The following is a 17,585-nucleotide window of genomic DNA, read 5'->3' on the forward strand; positions in this document are numbered from 1 at the left end:
GGGGCGGGGTAGGGGTGGGATCTGGATCATATCATCTTGAGGTTTTCTACCTTGGGATGTGGCTGGCCACTGGTGGCTCACGCCTGTCATCCTAGCTACTCGGGAGGCTGCAATCTGATGGTGGATGTTCGAAGCCAGCCTGGGGAAGGAAAGTCCATGAGACGCTGGTCTCCAATTAAGTAGCAAAACCTGGAAGTGGAGCTGAGGATCTGAGGTTCAAGAGATCATCAGCCTTGAGTGGAAAAAAGCCAAGTATGGTTGCAAAAAAACCCTTTACTGGCACCGAAATAAAAGTTTAAAATTACATTTATAACTGGAGGTAAGAGTCTCACAGAGGGCTGGGAATGTGGCCTAGTGGTAGAGTGCTTGTCTAGCATGCTTGAAGTCCTGGGTTCAAATCACAGCATCACATATATAGAAAAAGCCTGAAGTGGCACTGTGGCTCAAGTGGTAGAGTGCTAGCCTTGAGCAAAATAACCTCAGGGACAGTGGCCAGGCCCTGAGTTCAAGCCCCAGAACTGGCCAAAAAAAAAAAAAGAGTATCGTGGGCTGGGGATATAGCCTAGTGGCAAGAGTACTTGCCTCGTATACATGAGTTCATGAGGTGCTGGGTTCAATTCCCCAGCACCACATATACAGAAAAAAACGGCCAGAAGTGGCACTGTGGCTCAAGTGGCAGAGTGGTAGCCTTGAGCAAAAAGAAGCCAGGGACAGTGCTCAGGCCCTGAGTCCAAGCCCCAGGATTGGCCAAAAAATAAAAATAAAAAAGAGTCTCACAGATTTGCTTGTTTGGCTTGGCATTGGATTTCAATTCTCCGATCTCAGCCTCCTGAATTGCTAGAATGATAGGATTATAGGCATGAGCCACTAGTATCTGGCTTTGTTTTGGGAGGTGTGGGGGAGTGGTTAGGGGTAAAGTATTACTTTGTATCTGAGCTGGCCATTATGTAGCCTAGGTTTATCTTGAACCTTTTTTGTGTGTGAGCTGTTCCTTGGGCTTGAATTTAGGGCCTTGCCTTCTTGCTTTTTCACCCAAGACTAGATCTCTGGGGCTAGGAATATGGCTTAGTGGCAAGAGTGCTTGCCTCCCATACATGAAGTCCTGGGCTCAATTCCCCAGCACTACATATACAGAGCGCTGTAGCTCAAGTGGCAGAGTGCTAGCCTTGAGAGCAAAAAAGAAGCCAGGGACAGTGCTCAGGCCCTGAGTCCAAGCCCCAGGACTGGCAAAAAAAAAAAAAAAGACTAGATCTCTACCACTTGAGCCACAGCTCCATTTCTGCCTTTTGGTTGGTTAATTGCAGATTTGAATCCCTTGGACTTTCTTGCCTGGACTGGCTTCGAACCACAATTTGATTTTTGGATTTCAGCCTTCTGAGTATCTAGGATTACAGGTATGGGCCACGGGCACCCAACCAAATCCTGAACTTTTAATCCTTCTTCCTCAGTCTGGTTTGGTGCAGGTATTACAGGCATGCACTACTGGTCCAGGTTTGTAAGTAGATGTACGGTAATGGACTGACAGTTGGCTGGACGAATGATGGAGTATAAATTACCCCTAAAGAAGGAAGGAGTATGGAGGGTAAGGAATGGACACACACACACACACACGCCCTCAGATTTTTATTAGGGGCCTAGAAACATGTCCTGGGATCTTCCTGTTTTCCCAGCAATTATGTCCAGGAATGATTTAGATCTGGACATAGGACAAGGTGACATCACCATGGATTTCTAGCATGTCCACCCTCTGGAAGGAGGAGAGCCTATGTGAGAAGTCGAAGAGATGCTGCCCATTGGCGTAAACCTTGAACCTATCCAGGCCGCAGCGAATGGACAACTGTGGGAGAGAGTGGGGGAGGGTGAGCCTGTAGGACAGGGGTGGGGGAGGGGAGGGCCTGCTGGACAGTGGGAGGAGGGAGGGCCCCCTGGACAGGGGCGGGGGAGGGGAGGGCCTGCTGGACAGTGGGAGGAGGGAGGGCCCCCTGGACAGGGGCAAGGGAGGGGAGGGCCCACTGGACAGGGGTGGGGGAGGGGAGGACCCGCTGGACAGGGTGGGGGAGGGGAAGGCCCGCTGGACAGTGAGAGGGGGGAAGTTCCGGTGGACAGCGGCTCTTGCAAGAGCAAGAAGAGGGACAGGGACTCCAGACTCACATCAAAGAACTGGCCAGGGCCAAAGGGGTTGTAGGAAATCTTCCTCTCCTCGGAGCCCCAGGAGCCATTGAGAAGACTGTTGCGGACCACCGCGCCCTCGCCCATGCGGGGGTTAATGTGCAGGGCCAGGTCCCCCGAGGAGCCCACCTTCAGGTTGATGGCAAAGCTGGGACCAAGGGGAGAATGATGGGAATGCAGGATCTGCAGCTCAGGGAGGGGGGCTGGGGCCCAGGCCCCTGGGTTCCTGGGTTTGGGGGAGGGGGACTGGAGCCTGGGCCCCTGGGTTTGGGGGAGGGGGGCTGGGCATTCTGTGCTGTCATACCTCTTGCCAGAGGGTGGTACGTAGCCTTTGATGATGATGGTTCTCCTTGCCGTAAGTCCCCCCTGCAGTCTCCCTGTGTAAGGCACAGGCTATGGAAGAGAACAAGGAACCTCAGCCCCTGTGGGGCTGCAGGAGCCAGGAGCACAGCACATTTCCAGAGAGGCCCCCCATTGCTCCTAGGAAACAAGCCTAACTAGTCCCCTCCCTCACTCCTGCCCTGCCTGCCCCCCACACTTCTGTCCTACCACCCTGCAGGTCCTCACCAGCCCCCCCCCCCCAACCCTCCAACACACACACACGATACCGTACCGGGTTGAAGACTGGGGGTCCCTCCATGGTCTGTGGAGTGGCAAAAGGAGGAATCATTCAATAATTGATCACAAATCCTTGGATGTACCCCTGCCTCAGCCACCACCTACTCCCCAGTTTTGGGCTACCCCCACAAAATGGCCACCTAGCTGTTCCACTTACAGGTAAGCTGCTCATTTGTGGGGGACCATATCCAGGACCATACCCAGGACCAAATCCTGGACCCTATAGGGATGGGAAGAAAAAAAAAGCAGGGACGGCGAAGGGTTGAGGGGGGGGTCCTCTAACCCCTCCATGACCCCCACAGACCACTGATCCCCCAACATAGAGATGTTGCTCATCCTCAAGTACTTACCGGATAAGCCGGTGTGGTCATGGGTCTCTGTGGGCACAGAGAGAGAATGTGGTCATGAGTAGGACCCCCAAATTCTGGGCCAGAAGATGTGGAGGAGGCTCTGAAGCCCACGGGGGCCCCAGACACCACCCTGATTCTCGAAGGGGACCCTGATTTCTTTAGGGATCACCAGTGCCTGTGAGGCCGAAGCTTTTAGGACAAAGCCTGGTAAGTTTCTTTGTTTCCTCTTTCTGTTCTTCTGGTCCCTCATGTCTCCTCTGTCCCCTAAGAAGTGCTGGTGGCTCCCGCCTGTAATCCCAGCCACTCAGGAAGCTGAGATCTGAGGAGCAAGGTGTAAAGCCAGCCCAGGCAGAAAAGTCTGTGAGACTCTAATCTCCAATAAACTACCCCCCCCAAAAAAGCTGGAATAGGGGTTGGGGATGTAGCTCAGCAGCAAAGTACTTGCCTACCAAGTGCAACATCCTAGGTTCGATCCCCAGTACCAAAAAAAAAAAAAAGAAAAAAAAAAGAAAAAAGAGGGCTGGGAATATGGCCTCGTGATAGAGTGCTTGCCTCATATACATGAAGCCCTGGGTTCTATTCCTCAGCACCCCAGAAGTGGCACTGTGGCTCAAGTGGTAGAGTGCCAGCCTTGAGCAAAAAGAAGCTCAGGGACAGTACTCAGGCCCTGATTTCAAGGCTCAGGACAGGAAACAAGCAAACAAAAAGAGCTGGAAGGGGGCTGGGGATATGGCTTAGTGGCAAGAGTGCTTGCCTCATATACATGAAGCCCTGGGTTCGATTCCCTAGCACCACATGTATAGAAAACGGCCAGAAGTGGCGCTGTGGCTCAAGTGGTAGAGTGCTAGCCTTGAGCAAAAAGAAGCCAGGAGTAGTGCTCAGGCCCTGAGTCCAAGCCCCAGGACTGGCAAAAAAAAAAAAAAAAGCTGGAAGTAGAGTTATGATTCAAGTAGTAGAGCTCTAGCCTGGAGTAAAAAAGCCTAGTGAGAAGGCAAGACTCTGAGTTCAAGCCCCAGTACACAGACACACACACACACACACACACGCATGCATGCATGAACACATGCATACACGCACACACACACATACAGTTTGCTCTTATTGGGGTGCTGGAAGGATTCAGGGGCTTCAGATGTAGAAGCCCTCAAGGCCCAGTGTATATGTCTAATGGCCACCTATGTGCTCATGCGCTATGTGTGGTAGGTTGGTAGGCGATAAGCAGCTATTTTTTCTTTTCCTTTCCTTTTTTTTTGGCTGATCCTGTGGCTTGAACTCTGGGCACTGTCCCTGAGCTTCCTTATGCTCAGGGCTAGCACTCTACCACTTGAGCCACAGCACCACTTGTGGCCTTTTCTGAGTAGTTTATTGGAGATGAGTCTCATGGACTTTCCTGCCCAGGCTGGCTTCAAACTTCCATGCTCAGATCTCAGCCTCCTGAGGAACTAGGATGACATCACCAGTGCCTGATGGGTCATGAATTTTTCACCCCTTACCTTCAGTTTCCCACTCAGATTGAACACCTCCTCCTCAAGAAGGGGTATAGACCCCCCTGGACTAGAACTAACCATTTCTCACAGTTGCAAAATGGCCTACCCAGGCCCTGGCCTTTGCCTGTGGCTCCTGACCCTGTTCCTCCTGCTCTACTTGCCCCTCCCCAACTCACCCCTGCCCCATTCTGATCCTGACCTCTGGGGCCTTGAGTAATCTGGAGATGTGCCTGTCTTCCAGGTGAACCCCTTTAGTCACCATGGGGGGTAAATCTGGGTAGCACCCTGAAAGGTGCTGGCACAGAGCAGGCATGGGCAATGATGACAGTGCGGACGGATTGAGGAAGGGTGGGGACTACACACACCTGGCCGCCAAGGAAGTTGATGGACTGGAGCTCCAAATCCCCGTCCACCTGCAGGTGCGTGACCATCTGCAGGGGCAGCCGGTGCCCGTACTCGTAGAAAGGTGTTCCGTTGACCACCACCTGCGGGGCCGTGCCAAGGCGTGGAGAGTCAGGGCCAACACCCGGGAGGGAGACATGTGATCTTTTGTGGTTTTTTTTTGTGGTTTTTTTCAGGCTTGAACTCAGGGCCTGGGCGCTGTCCCTGAGCAATGCAGCTCAAGGCTAGCGCTCTACCACTTGAACCACAGCACCACTTCCATTTTCTGGTGATTCATTGAAGATAAGAGTCTCACAGACTTTCCTGCCCAGGCTGGCTTTGAACTGAGATCCTCACACCTCATACTCCTGAGTAGCTAGGATGACAGGCGTAAGCCATCAGCACCCAGTTTAGAGCCCCCCCCCCTTTTTTTTGGCCAGTCCTGGGGCTTGAACTCAGTGCCTGAGCACTGGCCCTGACTTCTTTTTGCTCAAGGCTAGCACTCTGCCACTTGAGCCACAGCGCCACTTCCAGCTTTGGTACTAAGGAATCGAACCCACGGCTTCATTCATGCAAGGCAAGCACTCTACCACTAAGCCACATTCCCAGCCCCCCTCCTTTTTCTTCCCCCTCATTTGTGAAATGAGGGAAGGGTCTGGGGGGAGGATGAGAAACTGCCAGGCATGTGTAAGTATAAAGCTCAGCCTTGTGTCCCCAGCAAGACTCTGCCACCAGCAAGACTGTGCCGCCAGGCCCTAGTTAGCCCGAAGACTCGGGCATAGGTGACTCACAAGCCATGCATGGTGACCTTGAAACCGCCATCTTAGAAAAATAGGGAGGTGGAGCAGGAGAATGGAGAATTCAAGGTCAGCAAGGCTATATAGCCAGATCTTGTCTCATTAAAACAAAGAAAGCAAAAAAAGCTAGGCAGCGGGTGGCTCACGCCTGTCATCCTAGCTACTCAGGAGGCTGCGATCTAAAGATCTCAATTCAAAGCCAGCGCTGGGCAGGAAAGTCGGTGAGACTCTTATTTCTAATTAACCTCCAAAAAGCTAAAAGTAGACAAATGGCTCAAATGGTAAGAGCTCTAGCCTTGAGCAAAAAAGCTAAGGGACAGCACCCAGGCCCTGAGTTCAAGCCACAGGAGTGGCACAGAAAAACGTGGATTAATTAATTAGTTGAGATATTTATAAATGCAATGGTGTAATGGCTGAGATCTGCTTTTCGATAACATGAGAACCTTGAGGGCCCCCAAATCTCAAGAGTCTGTGGGAGACCCCAGTTCTTCATGCTTCCCTTGTGTTTCAGAGTTCTGATCCCACACAACGAAAGCCCACATCTTCTCAGAACCCCCAGGATGACATGAGTATATGCATCTCATGGATTAGAAGCTGCACTAGTAAAAAGGCAGGAAGAAAGCTGAGCAGGGTAGCTCATGCCTGTAATCACTGTTACTCTGGAGACAGATCTGAGGATCAAGGTTGGAAGCCAACCCCAGGCAGGAAAGTCCTTCTTATCTCCAATGAACCAACTGAAAGCCAGAAATGGAGCTGTGGTTCATGTGGTAGAGCCTTTGCCTTGAATGAAAAAGCCAAGACCAGTGTCCAGGCCCTGAGTTCCAGCTCCAGTACCAACACACAAACACACAAAGAAAAGAAAAGCCAGGTGCTGGTGGCTCCTGCCTGTCAATCCCAGCCACCCAGGAAGTTGAGATCTGAGAATCATGGTTCATAGTGTGCTAGGGTAGGAAAGTCGATGAGATTCTTTTCTTTTCTTTTTTTTTTTTTTTGGCCAGTCCTGGGCCTTGGACTCAGGGCCTGAGCACTGTCCCTGGCTTCTTTTTGCTCAAGGCTAGCACTCTGCCACTTGAGCCACAGCGCCACTTCTGGCCGTTTTCTGTATATGTGGTGCTGGGGAATCGAACCCAGGGCCTCATGTATATGAGGCAGGCACTCTTGCCACTAGGCCATATCCCCAGCCCCTCGATGAGATTCTTATCTCCAGTGAACCACCAACAAACTGGAAGTGGAGTTGTGGAACAAAAAGAGTTCAAGGACAGGCCCCGAGTTCAAGCCCCAAGACTGGCTAAAAAGAAAATGAGGGAGGGAGGTGTAAGTTCCATCTGGATGGACCTTACAGCAGGCAGTCAGGCAGGTGGGCAAGGAGAGAGGAAAGGCTGGAAAGACAAGATGGAGGGCACAGAGGAAGAAGGAGGGAGCCCCAGGGGCAGACCTTGTAGTGCTCATCCAGCACCATGAACACCAGCTCAAAGTGGTTGCCTTTGCTAAAGGGCATGCTCCTCTTCTTCTCCTCAGCGCCCCACTTGCCGCCCTGCTTCGTGTTGAACACCACCTTGTCCCAGCCATCGAAGCGGGGGTTGAAGTGGAAGGCGATGTCAGCCTCTGGGTCCTGCCCCACCAGGAAGTTCACATGGAACCTGGTGGGCATAAAGGGCTGGTTCCAGGCTGGTTCCTGAGGGGTCCCCTCTCAGTGCCAGGGGACTCCCCGCTGAAAGCCCTGCCTCAGCCTGGCCTGGACCTGCGTGCTGAGGGCCTCGTGTGGAGGGGAGGTGCTGGCCCCAAGTTCCCCAGGCAGGTTCTGTACACCCCCAAGGGCAGCCATCATTGCCACTTAGTATTCTTTTGCACATTGAATCCTGACAATTGTCCCATTTACAGTTGGAAAGCAGAAACAGAGAGAATAGTCCTCCTCCGACTCACCCGGCTGGGTGGCAGAGCTGAGGACTTGAAACACAGCACCTGTGTCTGATCTAAATCCATGCTTTCCAAGCCCTCACTTCAAAGTTAGGTGCTGGTGACTCATGCCTTAGACTTATCTCCAAGTAACCAGCAAAAAAAAAAAAAAAAAAAAAAAAAGCTGGAAGTCAGCTAGATGTGTGTGGCTTATGTCTGTAATCTTAGCTACTCGGGAGGCTGAGATCTGAAGACAGGGGTTCAAAGCCAGCCAAGCAGGAAAGGTCTCTGGGACTCTTGCATCCAATTAACTAATAAAAAGCCAAAAGTGAAGCTGTAGCTCAAGGGTTAGAGCACTAGCTTTGAGCGAAACACCTCAGGGACAGTGCCCAGATCCTGAGTTCAAGGCTCAAGGATCCACAAAAGTATCTTTTGTTTCTTTAAAAAGCTATAAGTGAAACTGTGGTTCAACTGGGAGAGCACCAGCATTGAGCCAAGCAAGAACACAAGGCCTTTGAGTTCAAATCCCAGTACCAGCACAAAACCACAATAGCAGAAGAAAAAAAAAAACTCATTTCATGTTCAACATCCTGATTCTGAGATCAGATGCACACACACACACACACACACACACACACACACACACACACACGCACGCACCTCTTTGTCTTTCTTTTTTTTTTCTTGAGACAGTGTCTAATTGTGTAGCCCAGGCTGGCCTGGAATTCTCAATCCTCCAGCCTCAGCCTCCAGAGTGCTGGAATTATAGGCGTGCATCACTATGGCTGGCTTCGACGCCCCCCTCTTGGGTAAGTGCTCCAGGCCCTGCAGTCTCAGTGCACACACCTGCACACGACTGACCTGACTACCAAGCTGCATGCTACATTCCCTCTGCCCCTTCCCCACTGCTCCTTCTTCCATCTTTTCCTTCCTGGACTCTTAGACCTTTCCTGTCATCGTCACAGTGCATTCCACACATCCATCCCACCAGCCCTGGAAGGAAAAAGAAGGCACCCTACAAGTGGCCTTCAGTGCCCTGGCTGGCCCCAGCCTTCCAGGATAACCTCACCATTTCTTCCTCCCTCAAGGCTAGCACTCAACCACCTGAACCACAGTGCCATGTCTAGCTTTTTTTGTTTATGTGGTACTGGGGAGTTGAACCCAGGGCTTCATGCATGCTAGGCAAGCACTCTACCACTAAGCCACATTCCCAGCCCCAGGTCTCACCGTTTCATGTTCTGTTTTGCTACTCCCTGGATATACACGGACATGCCAGCACTGAGCCCGCCCGGGATGGGCTGGTTGTAGGGCAGCGTCTGTAGAGGGGAACATCAAGGGACCTCAGAGGTGGCTTGCCTACTACAGCCCCTTTTCCTCATGAGAAGCCCCCACCCCAGTGTTCCCTAAACAAGGGAGAGGAAATGTGAGGATGAGGTATGAACACAAAATAGCCTGGATGCTAATGTACCCACAAGCCTCAGCCTCAGTTCTGGATGAATCAGGTCTGAGCAAGTCATGGGACATCCCTCCACTGAGGATCAAAGTGGGGTGAACTGGTGGGGCAGGGGGACTCACCGGGTTGTAGGTGGGCTGGTAGCCCGGTGCAGGGACAAAGGCCATCTCAAGAGGCTGGGCTGGTGGCTGGTCCTAGAAGGAGAGTTGCAGGAGTGGGAAGTGGTGGCTTGTGGCTGCTGGCCCTTATACCAGAGGGAAGGGAGGGGCTGGACGGGAAGGGGTCACTGGGTCCCTAGATTGGAATCCTGAGGGTGCACCTTACTTCCTGTCCCTTACCGCCACACTGGGGCCTCATGTAAAGAGGGCCAATGATGGACTTCAGCCTTGTGAGAGCCTTATCAGAGGCTATAAAGCCCTACCCGAAGTCTGTTGGCAGAGGGAAGGAGGGGTACAGCAGGTGGGCAGGGCGGGGTTGCAGGAGTGGCTGGACAGGTGGGTAATGGAAGTAGATAAGAGCTGGGGACACAGCAACATGCCCACATTCCCCTCCAGCTCTCATATTATGCCCTGGGGACAGAGGTTTAGACCACATGCGTGGCTGGAGTGAGGCCTGGGTTCCAATCATGCCTCTGCCACTTTTTCTTTTTCTTTTTTTTATTAATTAAAAAAATTTGACATGGTGTTGTGCAAAAGGGGTACAGTTACATAATAGGGCAGTGTGTACATTTCTTGTGATCTTACATCCTGTTTTTCTTTCCCTTCCCTAGGTCAGTTAGACATATATACAATACACAGTGTATCAAAAACATATACAGTAGGGCTGGGAATATGGTCTAGTGGCAAGAGTGCTTGCCTCATATACATGAAGCCCTGGGTTCGATTCCCCAGCACCACATATATAGAAAATGACCAGAAGTGGCGCTGTGGCTCAAGTGGCAGAGTGCTAGCCTTGAGCAAAAAGAAGCGAGGGACAGTGCTCAGGCCCTGAGTCCAAGCCCCAGGACTGGCAAACAAACAAACAAACAAACAAAAAAACAACATATACAGTAGCCACATGGTGTATGCCAAAGGAAATTCACCTAGGACTTTAAATGTAACGTCTACAATAGAGTTTATTTATCCTTGTCTTGTATGAACATACATACATAGCTTTTGAGCTATTGTATTCCACTGAGAGGTCTATTTTTGACCTTTATATGTTGAGTAGTTGTTTGGTTTTAGTTACATAATGTAGGGTTGCTGACCCAAACCTGAGGGAAATACCATTTGACAAGAAGTTTTTGGTTTCACAGACCTCGTCTCTACTGTCTCCCCCTCCCCCCACCTTAACAGTCATATATCAGGGAGATCATGCCCCTTTGTTTTCTGTGTTCTAGGCTTGTCTCGCTCAACATTATTTGTTCAAGTTCTGACCATTTCCCTGCGAATACCAATATTTCACCATTTCTAATCGCTATGTAGTATTCCATTGTGTATAGGTACCGTATTTTTTGGATCCATTCATCTGTGGAGGGGCATCTGGGTTGTTTCCATATTTTTCTGCCACTTTTTCGTTTTGCCAATCCTGAGATTTTGAACTGTGGGCCTGGGCAATGTCCCTGAGCTTGTTTTTTTTTGTTTTGTTGTTGTTGTTGCTGTTGTTTTTGCTCAAGGCTAGCACTCCACCATTTGAGCCAGAGCTCCACTTGTCTTTTTTTGTTGGTTAATAAAGAGTCACACAGACTTTCCTGCCTGAGCTGGCTTTGAACTGCAACTCTCAGATCTCAGCCTCCTGAGTAGGATGACAGGCATGAACCAATGCCATCTGGCTGCCTCTGCTACTTTCTGTCTGGGTGTGCTCAGCTGACTCTAGCACCGGACTGACTACAAATAGGACAGGTGCCAGGTGGGGTGGACCCTGTAAGTGCAGGCATAGGATGGCCTTTCACACCCAGAAGGGCGCCAGCCAAGGACTCCACCTCTTAGACTTCCTGCTCTCCCTAAGAGGTCTTCCACAGGTCACGTCTCACCGTGGCTGTGTACGGTGGTTCACCTCTGCAATCTTGGCATTCAGGAAGCCAAGGCAAGGGAATCTCGAGTTCCAGGCTGTCCAGTGCTGTATAATGAGCGCTTGCCCCAGGAAAACAAAAGAACCTCTACCCCCAACTTCACAACTACCTTCCTGGGAGTCCCCTGGGCCAGCAGCCCTCCACTCCCCACTCCAGGAATGAAGCCAAGTACTCTCCAGAACTTTCTTTATTGTTGTCAGTGAAGATAAGAGCCTGGGTGGGAGGACACGGACGCCATAAAGTGATAAGGCTTGAGAGCGCTGAGAGGGCACTAGAGGCCCGTCTTGAATCCTCCTAGTACACAGGAGGAGGCAGGCACTGAGGGCGGCCGGGCCTGGAGCTCAGAGGTGGGAGAAGGTGATGCTCTTCAGGTCTTTCTTCTCCATGGCCGCCTGCACCGACTTCACGATGTCCTGGGTCTGCAGCATGCTCATGTTCCAGGAGGCCTGCGAGGGGGCGGGGCGAGGCTCAGTGAGCACCAATCCCAGGGCGGGGTACGCACCAGCCCCTGAGTCCCAACTGGATGCACGGAGAGCGGCAAAAGAGGTGATTGGTGGAGGCGGGGACTGGGAGTGCAGTGATTGGTGGAAGCCACAGAGGCAGAGCGGTGATTGGCGGAGGCCGCACAGGAAGCGCGGTGATTGGCCGAGGCCGAAGCTCACCACGTAGTCCAGCGCCAAGTCCACCGGGTGGTCCCGCGAGTACAGCAGGTTGACCTTGGTGCTCTGCACGGCCACAGGGCTCTTGCTGGACACCTCAGCAGCCAGCGCGAAGGCGGCATCGAGCAAGGCCTCCTTGTCGGCGAACACACGGCTGCAGGAGGGGACAAGAGGAACTGGAAGGCAGGCCTGGCCCAGGGGAAGACCCATGGGCCAGGTGCGGACCCTCACCAGCAGCTGCCAGCCACAGCCCCTCCCAAGGAGACACCGCCCGTGACCTGGAGAGCCCACAGACGGTCCCCCGAAGCCCTGGCCGCGCTCCGCCCCATCCTTGGCCCCTGTCCCCGTCCTCAGCCCCATACCTGACCAGTCCACTGCTCAGCGCCTCGTCCGCCATCATCTTGCGGGCAGTGAAGGCCAGCTCGTTGACCAGGCTGTGGAAAGGGAGGGAGGGCGCGTCAGGATGCCCTGTGGCCCGGGTCGGGGAGACCCCACTGTCCTCCCGGCTGGCCTCTCTCACCTCTGGTTCCCGATGACCTTAGGCAGTCGCTGCAGCGTCCCGACGTCAGCGGCCAGGCCTATGTCCACCTCCTGGAGTGCAGTGGGGCTGTCACTGTTTGCTTTCCAACAAGCACTGCTCCCACACAAGCTCAAGGCCAGGACTTGGTGCCATTCTGCAGACCTATCTCCCCCTCCCACCGCCACACACCAGTTCTGCACCCCACCCCCAACACATCCCACTCCCCTAACATGCTGACTCCAGTCATTTCCTGCACCCTCCTTGCCCTAGATCTGCTGGTTGATTTTCTTGTTGGTGGTGGTCCTGAGGCTTGAACTCAGGGCTGGGTGCTGTCCCTGAGCTCTTTTGCTCAAGTTTAGCACTTTGAGCTAGAGCACCACTTCTGACTTCCTGGTGGTTAATTCGAGAAAAGAGACTCGTGGACTTTCCTGCTCGGGTTGGCTTTGAACTGGGATCCTCTTATCTCAACCCCCTGAGTAGCTAGGATGACAGGTGTGAGCCACCACTGCCCGGCAACATCCTGCTTCCTTACAGTGAGTTCTTCAGGGTGAGCTCACCTCTCAGGAGGCCCCCTCCCCTTTCCTTCTCCTCCTCTCCCACCCTGCTCCTGGCTGCATCCTGTCTCTCTGGGTGTCCAGCACGGCTTGACAGCCGCCCTGGCTTTGTCACCCCCATCATTTCCTCACCTCCCTGGATGCAGCCTCACCACCCCCTGCCCATGGCACCGGCACAGGAACAGGATCCTCCGTGTGCCAGGTAAGTGCTCCACCTCGTCAAATCCCCAGCTTCTGGTTTGAAGAGGCAAGGTCCTGCCATGTGGCCCAGATTAACCTAGAACTCTTCTTCTGCCCCCACCTCCCAAGTGCTGGGGTGACAGCTGTGTGCCCTGCCTGTCTCCTGAGCTTGGCTGTGTAAGGGTCCCTTCTGACTCCTCTGCCACGAAGCCCTCAGGGCTTGTCCCCGGGCCCACGCTGTCCCTGCACTGGCAGGCAGCCCGCTCTCTAGTCCACAGTATGGGGGTCCTGGAATGCTGGGGCTCAGGGCAACTCACCTTGACCTGGAAGAAAGCATCCTGGGTGCAGTAGCGGATGTCACAGGCAGTGACAAGGTCCACACCTGGAAGGAAGGGCCAAGGACAATGTAGAGGGAAAGAGCTGGGCCTCCCCCCAGTCATGGCTGTGTGCAGGGATCCAGGCTGGGCAGCAGAGCTGGGAGTGGAGGCCCTGGCTGAGGGAGGGGGATCTCAGCACACCCGTGGGGTGGGGGAGGCACGCTCACCTCCTCCAATGCACCCCCTATGGATGGCGGCGATCACAGGCTTGGGGCACTGGAAGGGAAGGCAGGGCTGGGGTCAGGGCTGAGGAGAGTGGGCAGAGGACCCGCGGGCCTCCCGTCCCCAGAGTCACCTTTTCAATGACGCTGAAGGTCTGCTGGCACCTGGTGATGAGGTCGTGCAGGTACCAGCTGATGCGGGCCACGTCGTCTCCCTCGGGCTGCAGCAGGTCGGAAGCCATGTCCATGAGGTCGATTCCTGGTCGGGAGTGGGGGGTGGGGGCGCTGAGGGGGGGGGTGCGGGGCCGAGGTGCTCACATAGCCTCCTAGCACCCCATCTTCCAGCCAGGACTCAGATCCAAGCTAAATGTCTTTACTGTCACTAGCCCCAGCAGAGTGCAACTTGCTCCGAACTTCCAGAGCCATGGCATTCTGAGGTGAAGAGTTGCTGCTCCTGTTGGGCCTGCACTCAGTCTTCACAGGACTTTGGCAGGTCCCACCAATGTTTCCAGTTTGCCCACAGTGAAATTGAGGCACAGAGAGGTTACGCACTGGCTTGAGGTCACACAGGTTGTCTGGGAGGCAAGTGGAGGCAGGACCCCTGAGTCAGGAAAGTTGTTGTCTAAGATCCGGGTCCTTGACGGAGATAATATTGTGCCTCCAACTTCCAGATAATCATGAATTTGACTTTTCTTCTGTTTTTCTTTCATGCTTTTTTAATCTTTTGAGACAGGATTCACTAGGTAGCCCCGACTGGCCTAGAATTCCTCACCCTCTACCTGTGGCTCTTGAGTGCTGAGATTTGTGGCCTAGGCTGCTTTGCAGGAGTGTCCTGGCTGGAGGACCTGCCAGGGTGGGTAAGGCCCTGAGTTCCAGCCCTGCAGGTATCTGTTCCTATGTGATGGCCACAAGATAGCCATGCTGCCCTAGGTAAGAATGCTGAGCCAGATTAGAGCCTGAGTTTAAGCCAAGGACCCCCTCCCCCCACAGGTAAATTTGTACTAGAGCAATGTGACACAGGACTGTAATCCCAGCTCTAGAGGGAGAGGGAGGCAGAAGGATCAGGAGTTAGGGTATATAGCCTAGGTTACATCTCCTGGAGACCCCATCTCAACAACAAGAGAAGCATGGTGTGTTCCTGTGTGTGGGAGTCAGCAGGGAGCCTGTTGCCCTGTCTAATGTCCTCAGTGAGAGATTTGAAGGACATGAAGGGGGAATGGGAATGGGCTTCTCAGGATTGAGAATGGAAGATACCAGAAACAGCCAGTGCAAAGGCCTGTGGTTGGATTGCTCCTGGCCTGGCTGAGGAGCCTCAGGGTGACCTATAGGGCAGGAGCTGCAACGCACCGATGAAGGCCAGAGTCAGGGAGGGGATGGAAGGAGATGATGGGCCATCTAACATGCTTCTCTCCCATCCTCTTCAGCCTATGCTTGACTCCCAACATGGCACTGCCAGCCTAAGAACTCCCTCCCACTCTGGGCCAGCCCTAATCCACAGGCTTTGCTGCCTGAGGAGGCCGGTTCGGGAGAGGGCTGGTTTGTGCAAGTGACAGGTGGGGTATGCCAGGACTCCCTGATCCACCGTGGCTGGGCCTGCATATGGGCCAGGGGTAGCTCCTCTGTACCAGGGAGCAGCTTGGACACAGGGTGGAGGAGTTGTGTGTGGGTGGCACGAGGCGGGGTCCAGGCATGGACGTCAGGGTAGCCTTTATCCAGTCCTCTGTTCAGCAGGGCTAGTGTGGCCTGCCCCAGCTTGCTGGCAGCTCTCGTCACTCACTCCAAGTCTAAGAAGCCCTGGTGACTCAGTGGCCCAATTCCCACAATCAGCCTCAGGGAGAGATTCCCAAGCCTGCTTGCTCTAGCGGCTTTTCTGGCTCTCCTTGAATGCCCACGACTGCAACTCCCTGAAACGCAGAGCCCCAGTGCACAGGCACCCCAAAGCCATGTCAGATTGGTACAGAAAAGCTGCCCCAGCTTGTTCTCCTGGGAACCTCTGAATACCATTCTTAATCAGATGGTTGCTATTGTCACATAGCTACATAACAAATGGTTGGTTGAGATTCAAGTGGGTGCTAAAAACCGACTTCATACAAATGTCACCTCCTTTCATTCACTCCACAGCCACTGGTTGGGCAGGGGCTCAGCTTCTCTCCATCTTTCACATCAGGACCCCACAGATAAGGGGGTAAGGACAGGTGCAGAGATGGGGTCTGCCTGAGCCCTCAGGCTTCATTCCTTCCTTTATTTTTCCTGCACTTACTGAGGATGGAACCCAGGGCACCCATCTTCCACTGAGCCTTGAGTTTTACCCAGCAGACCTTTGATTTGAACAAAAGGTTCAAACAAAGCATAAGTTAGAGCAGCCTAAAACCCTACATTAGAAGCACTGCCACACTGCCAGGACCAGGAGAGTGAGGAGGGGGGGAGAGGAGAAGGGGGAGAAGGTACCTGAAGTGAACATTTTTCCTGCACCTGAGAGCACCACAGCCCTGCAGTTGGAGTCCCTGGCTATCTTGTTGAAGCATTCCACCATCTCCCTGCAGAGGGGCAAGGAGGGAAGGGCCAGTGAGCACAGCACCGGGACTGCTCTGCCCTGAGGTCCACGGGTCCCCCAAGGCCACCCAGGCCTGGTGCTCCAGCCCGGCCTCCTGCTGCAGGAAGACCTCCGGGATCTGCAGTCCACACCTCCAGAAGGCCTTGTTCATGGCGTTCCTCTTGTCAGGCCTGTTCAGCTGCACATGGAGGACGTGAGCCCCAGCAGATGTCACCTGCAGGGATTCATAGCTGTGGTCTGGGGCTTCTGCGGGGGCTGCCTTGGAGGCCTCCTGCGCGGAGGAACTCAGGGGGCGAGGGCCGACGTGGAAGCCCAGCTGGGTGGGCGCTGCCAGTCCTGGGGAGAGAGGGGAAGAAGAGCCCTGGAGACCCCATTCTGGGTGGGGACTCGCCTGCAAGGGCAGGGGATGCACAATCTCGGGAGCCCGGCCTAGAGGACACGAAGCCCTCCGAGCACCGCGTCTAGGGGGACTGGCGTTGGAGGACTGGGGTGCACTTGTCTGAGAATCCTTGGGGCCGTGGGTGGCGGGCTGAGCCAAGCCCGGGGCGGGGAGCTGTCAGGAACCCCAGGTTGCAGACGCGGTCTTGAAAAACCGGGGAGCCTCCGGGGACCCCTTCGTTATGCAGAGCACGGACCCTTGCTGACCCCGAATCGGCCTCTCCTCGGTGGACCCCCAGAGGTCAAGGGGTGACTTACGCCTCAGCAACGGGTGGCGGACTCGAGAAGCTGCCATCGCTGTTGCCTCCAGAACTGTCAGCAAACTAGCCAGCCGGGCGGAAACCAGGGGGCGGGGCTAAGACCCGCCATGCCGGGCGAGGGCAGGGAAGCCGCAGCCCAGCCCGCAGTGACGCCCCTACGCCCGCCATCTTAACTACGGGCAGCCGGAAGTTGCGTTGGGAGTCCTGTGTGTGCTTGGAAGGGAGCTCAGGAAAGAGAATTTACCCGAGCAGGAGAAATACTCTTAAATCTCCTCAGGGCAGTCACCACAGATGTATCTATGCCACGGAGACTGCAGAGCTTGGTTTAATGAATGGATGGCTCTTTTGAAGACAGAATATGCCACTCTAAGCATACCCATGCAGTGGAAAATTGAAAACCCTATGCAGGAATAAGCCAGACCCAGGGAAAGATTAGGGAGCTGGGTAGCCTTCAGTGGGACCCTTCTGGCATAAAGATGTGCCTAGACGTGGAAGCAGCACTCAAGGGGGGCCCAGAGGGAAACCTGAGCTGCCAAGGCATCTGGTGGAAGGGATGTCAGGTGACCAAGGCTCACATTCACCCTACAACTCTTCTAGGGAATCCTGGGCTGCATACCTGGCCTGGCTCTTTACTACCACTCGAAAGTGACTCTAGAGGAGTGAGCTTGCAGCTGGGCATTA

General features: G+C 53.9%; 2 protein-coding genes across 4 annotated transcripts; both read right to left on the reverse strand.

The window, feature by feature from the left end:
• Window positions 1–1,690: 1,690 nt before the first annotated feature.
• Lgals4 (galectin 4) lies at window positions 1,691–9,318 on the reverse strand. 3 transcript variants are annotated; one of them, XM_048329862.1, is made up of 10 exons: window positions 9,274–9,318; window positions 8,926–9,014; window positions 7,238–7,442; window positions 4,990–5,109; window positions 3,138–3,164; window positions 2,945–3,007; window positions 2,783–2,812; window positions 2,474–2,562; window positions 2,152–2,317; window positions 1,691–1,837 (listed from the first exon to the last, which is right to left on the reverse strand). In XM_048329862.1, the coding sequence occupies exons 1-10, from the start codon at window positions 9,316–9,318 to the stop codon at window positions 1,691–1,693; spliced, it is 981 nt and encodes a 326-aa protein (XP_048185819.1). The 3 variants fall into 3 exon arrangements, with proteins under 3 accessions (XP_048185819.1, XP_048185818.1, XP_048185820.1); XM_048329861.1 differs by having other exon boundaries at window positions 4,960–5,109; XM_048329863.1 differs by lacking the exon at window positions 3,138–3,164 and having other exon boundaries at window positions 4,960–5,109.
• A 2,054-nt stretch (window positions 9,319–11,372) lies between these two features.
• Window positions 11,373–16,943, reverse strand: LOC125338830 (delta(3,5)-Delta(2,4)-dienoyl-CoA isomerase, mitochondrial-like). The gene is made up of 10 exons (XM_048329860.1): window positions 16,903–16,943; window positions 16,338–16,542; window positions 16,101–16,189; window positions 13,787–13,911; window positions 13,659–13,707; window positions 13,432–13,496; window positions 12,381–12,451; window positions 12,223–12,294; window positions 11,864–12,014; window positions 11,373–11,647 (listed from the first exon to the last, which is right to left on the reverse strand). The coding sequence occupies exons 1-10, from the start codon at window positions 16,937–16,939 to the stop codon at window positions 11,543–11,545; spliced, it is 969 nt and encodes a 322-aa protein (XP_048185817.1). The 5' UTR covers window positions 16,940–16,943; the 3' UTR covers window positions 11,373–11,542.
• Window positions 16,944–17,585: the final 642 nt, after the last annotated feature.

This window comes from Perognathus longimembris, chromosome 20, assembly GCF_023159225.1.
Source record: "Perognathus longimembris pacificus isolate PPM17 chromosome 20, ASM2315922v1, whole genome shotgun sequence".
NCBI classification, from domain to species: Eukaryota; Metazoa; Chordata; class Mammalia; order Rodentia; family Heteromyidae; genus Perognathus; species Perognathus longimembris.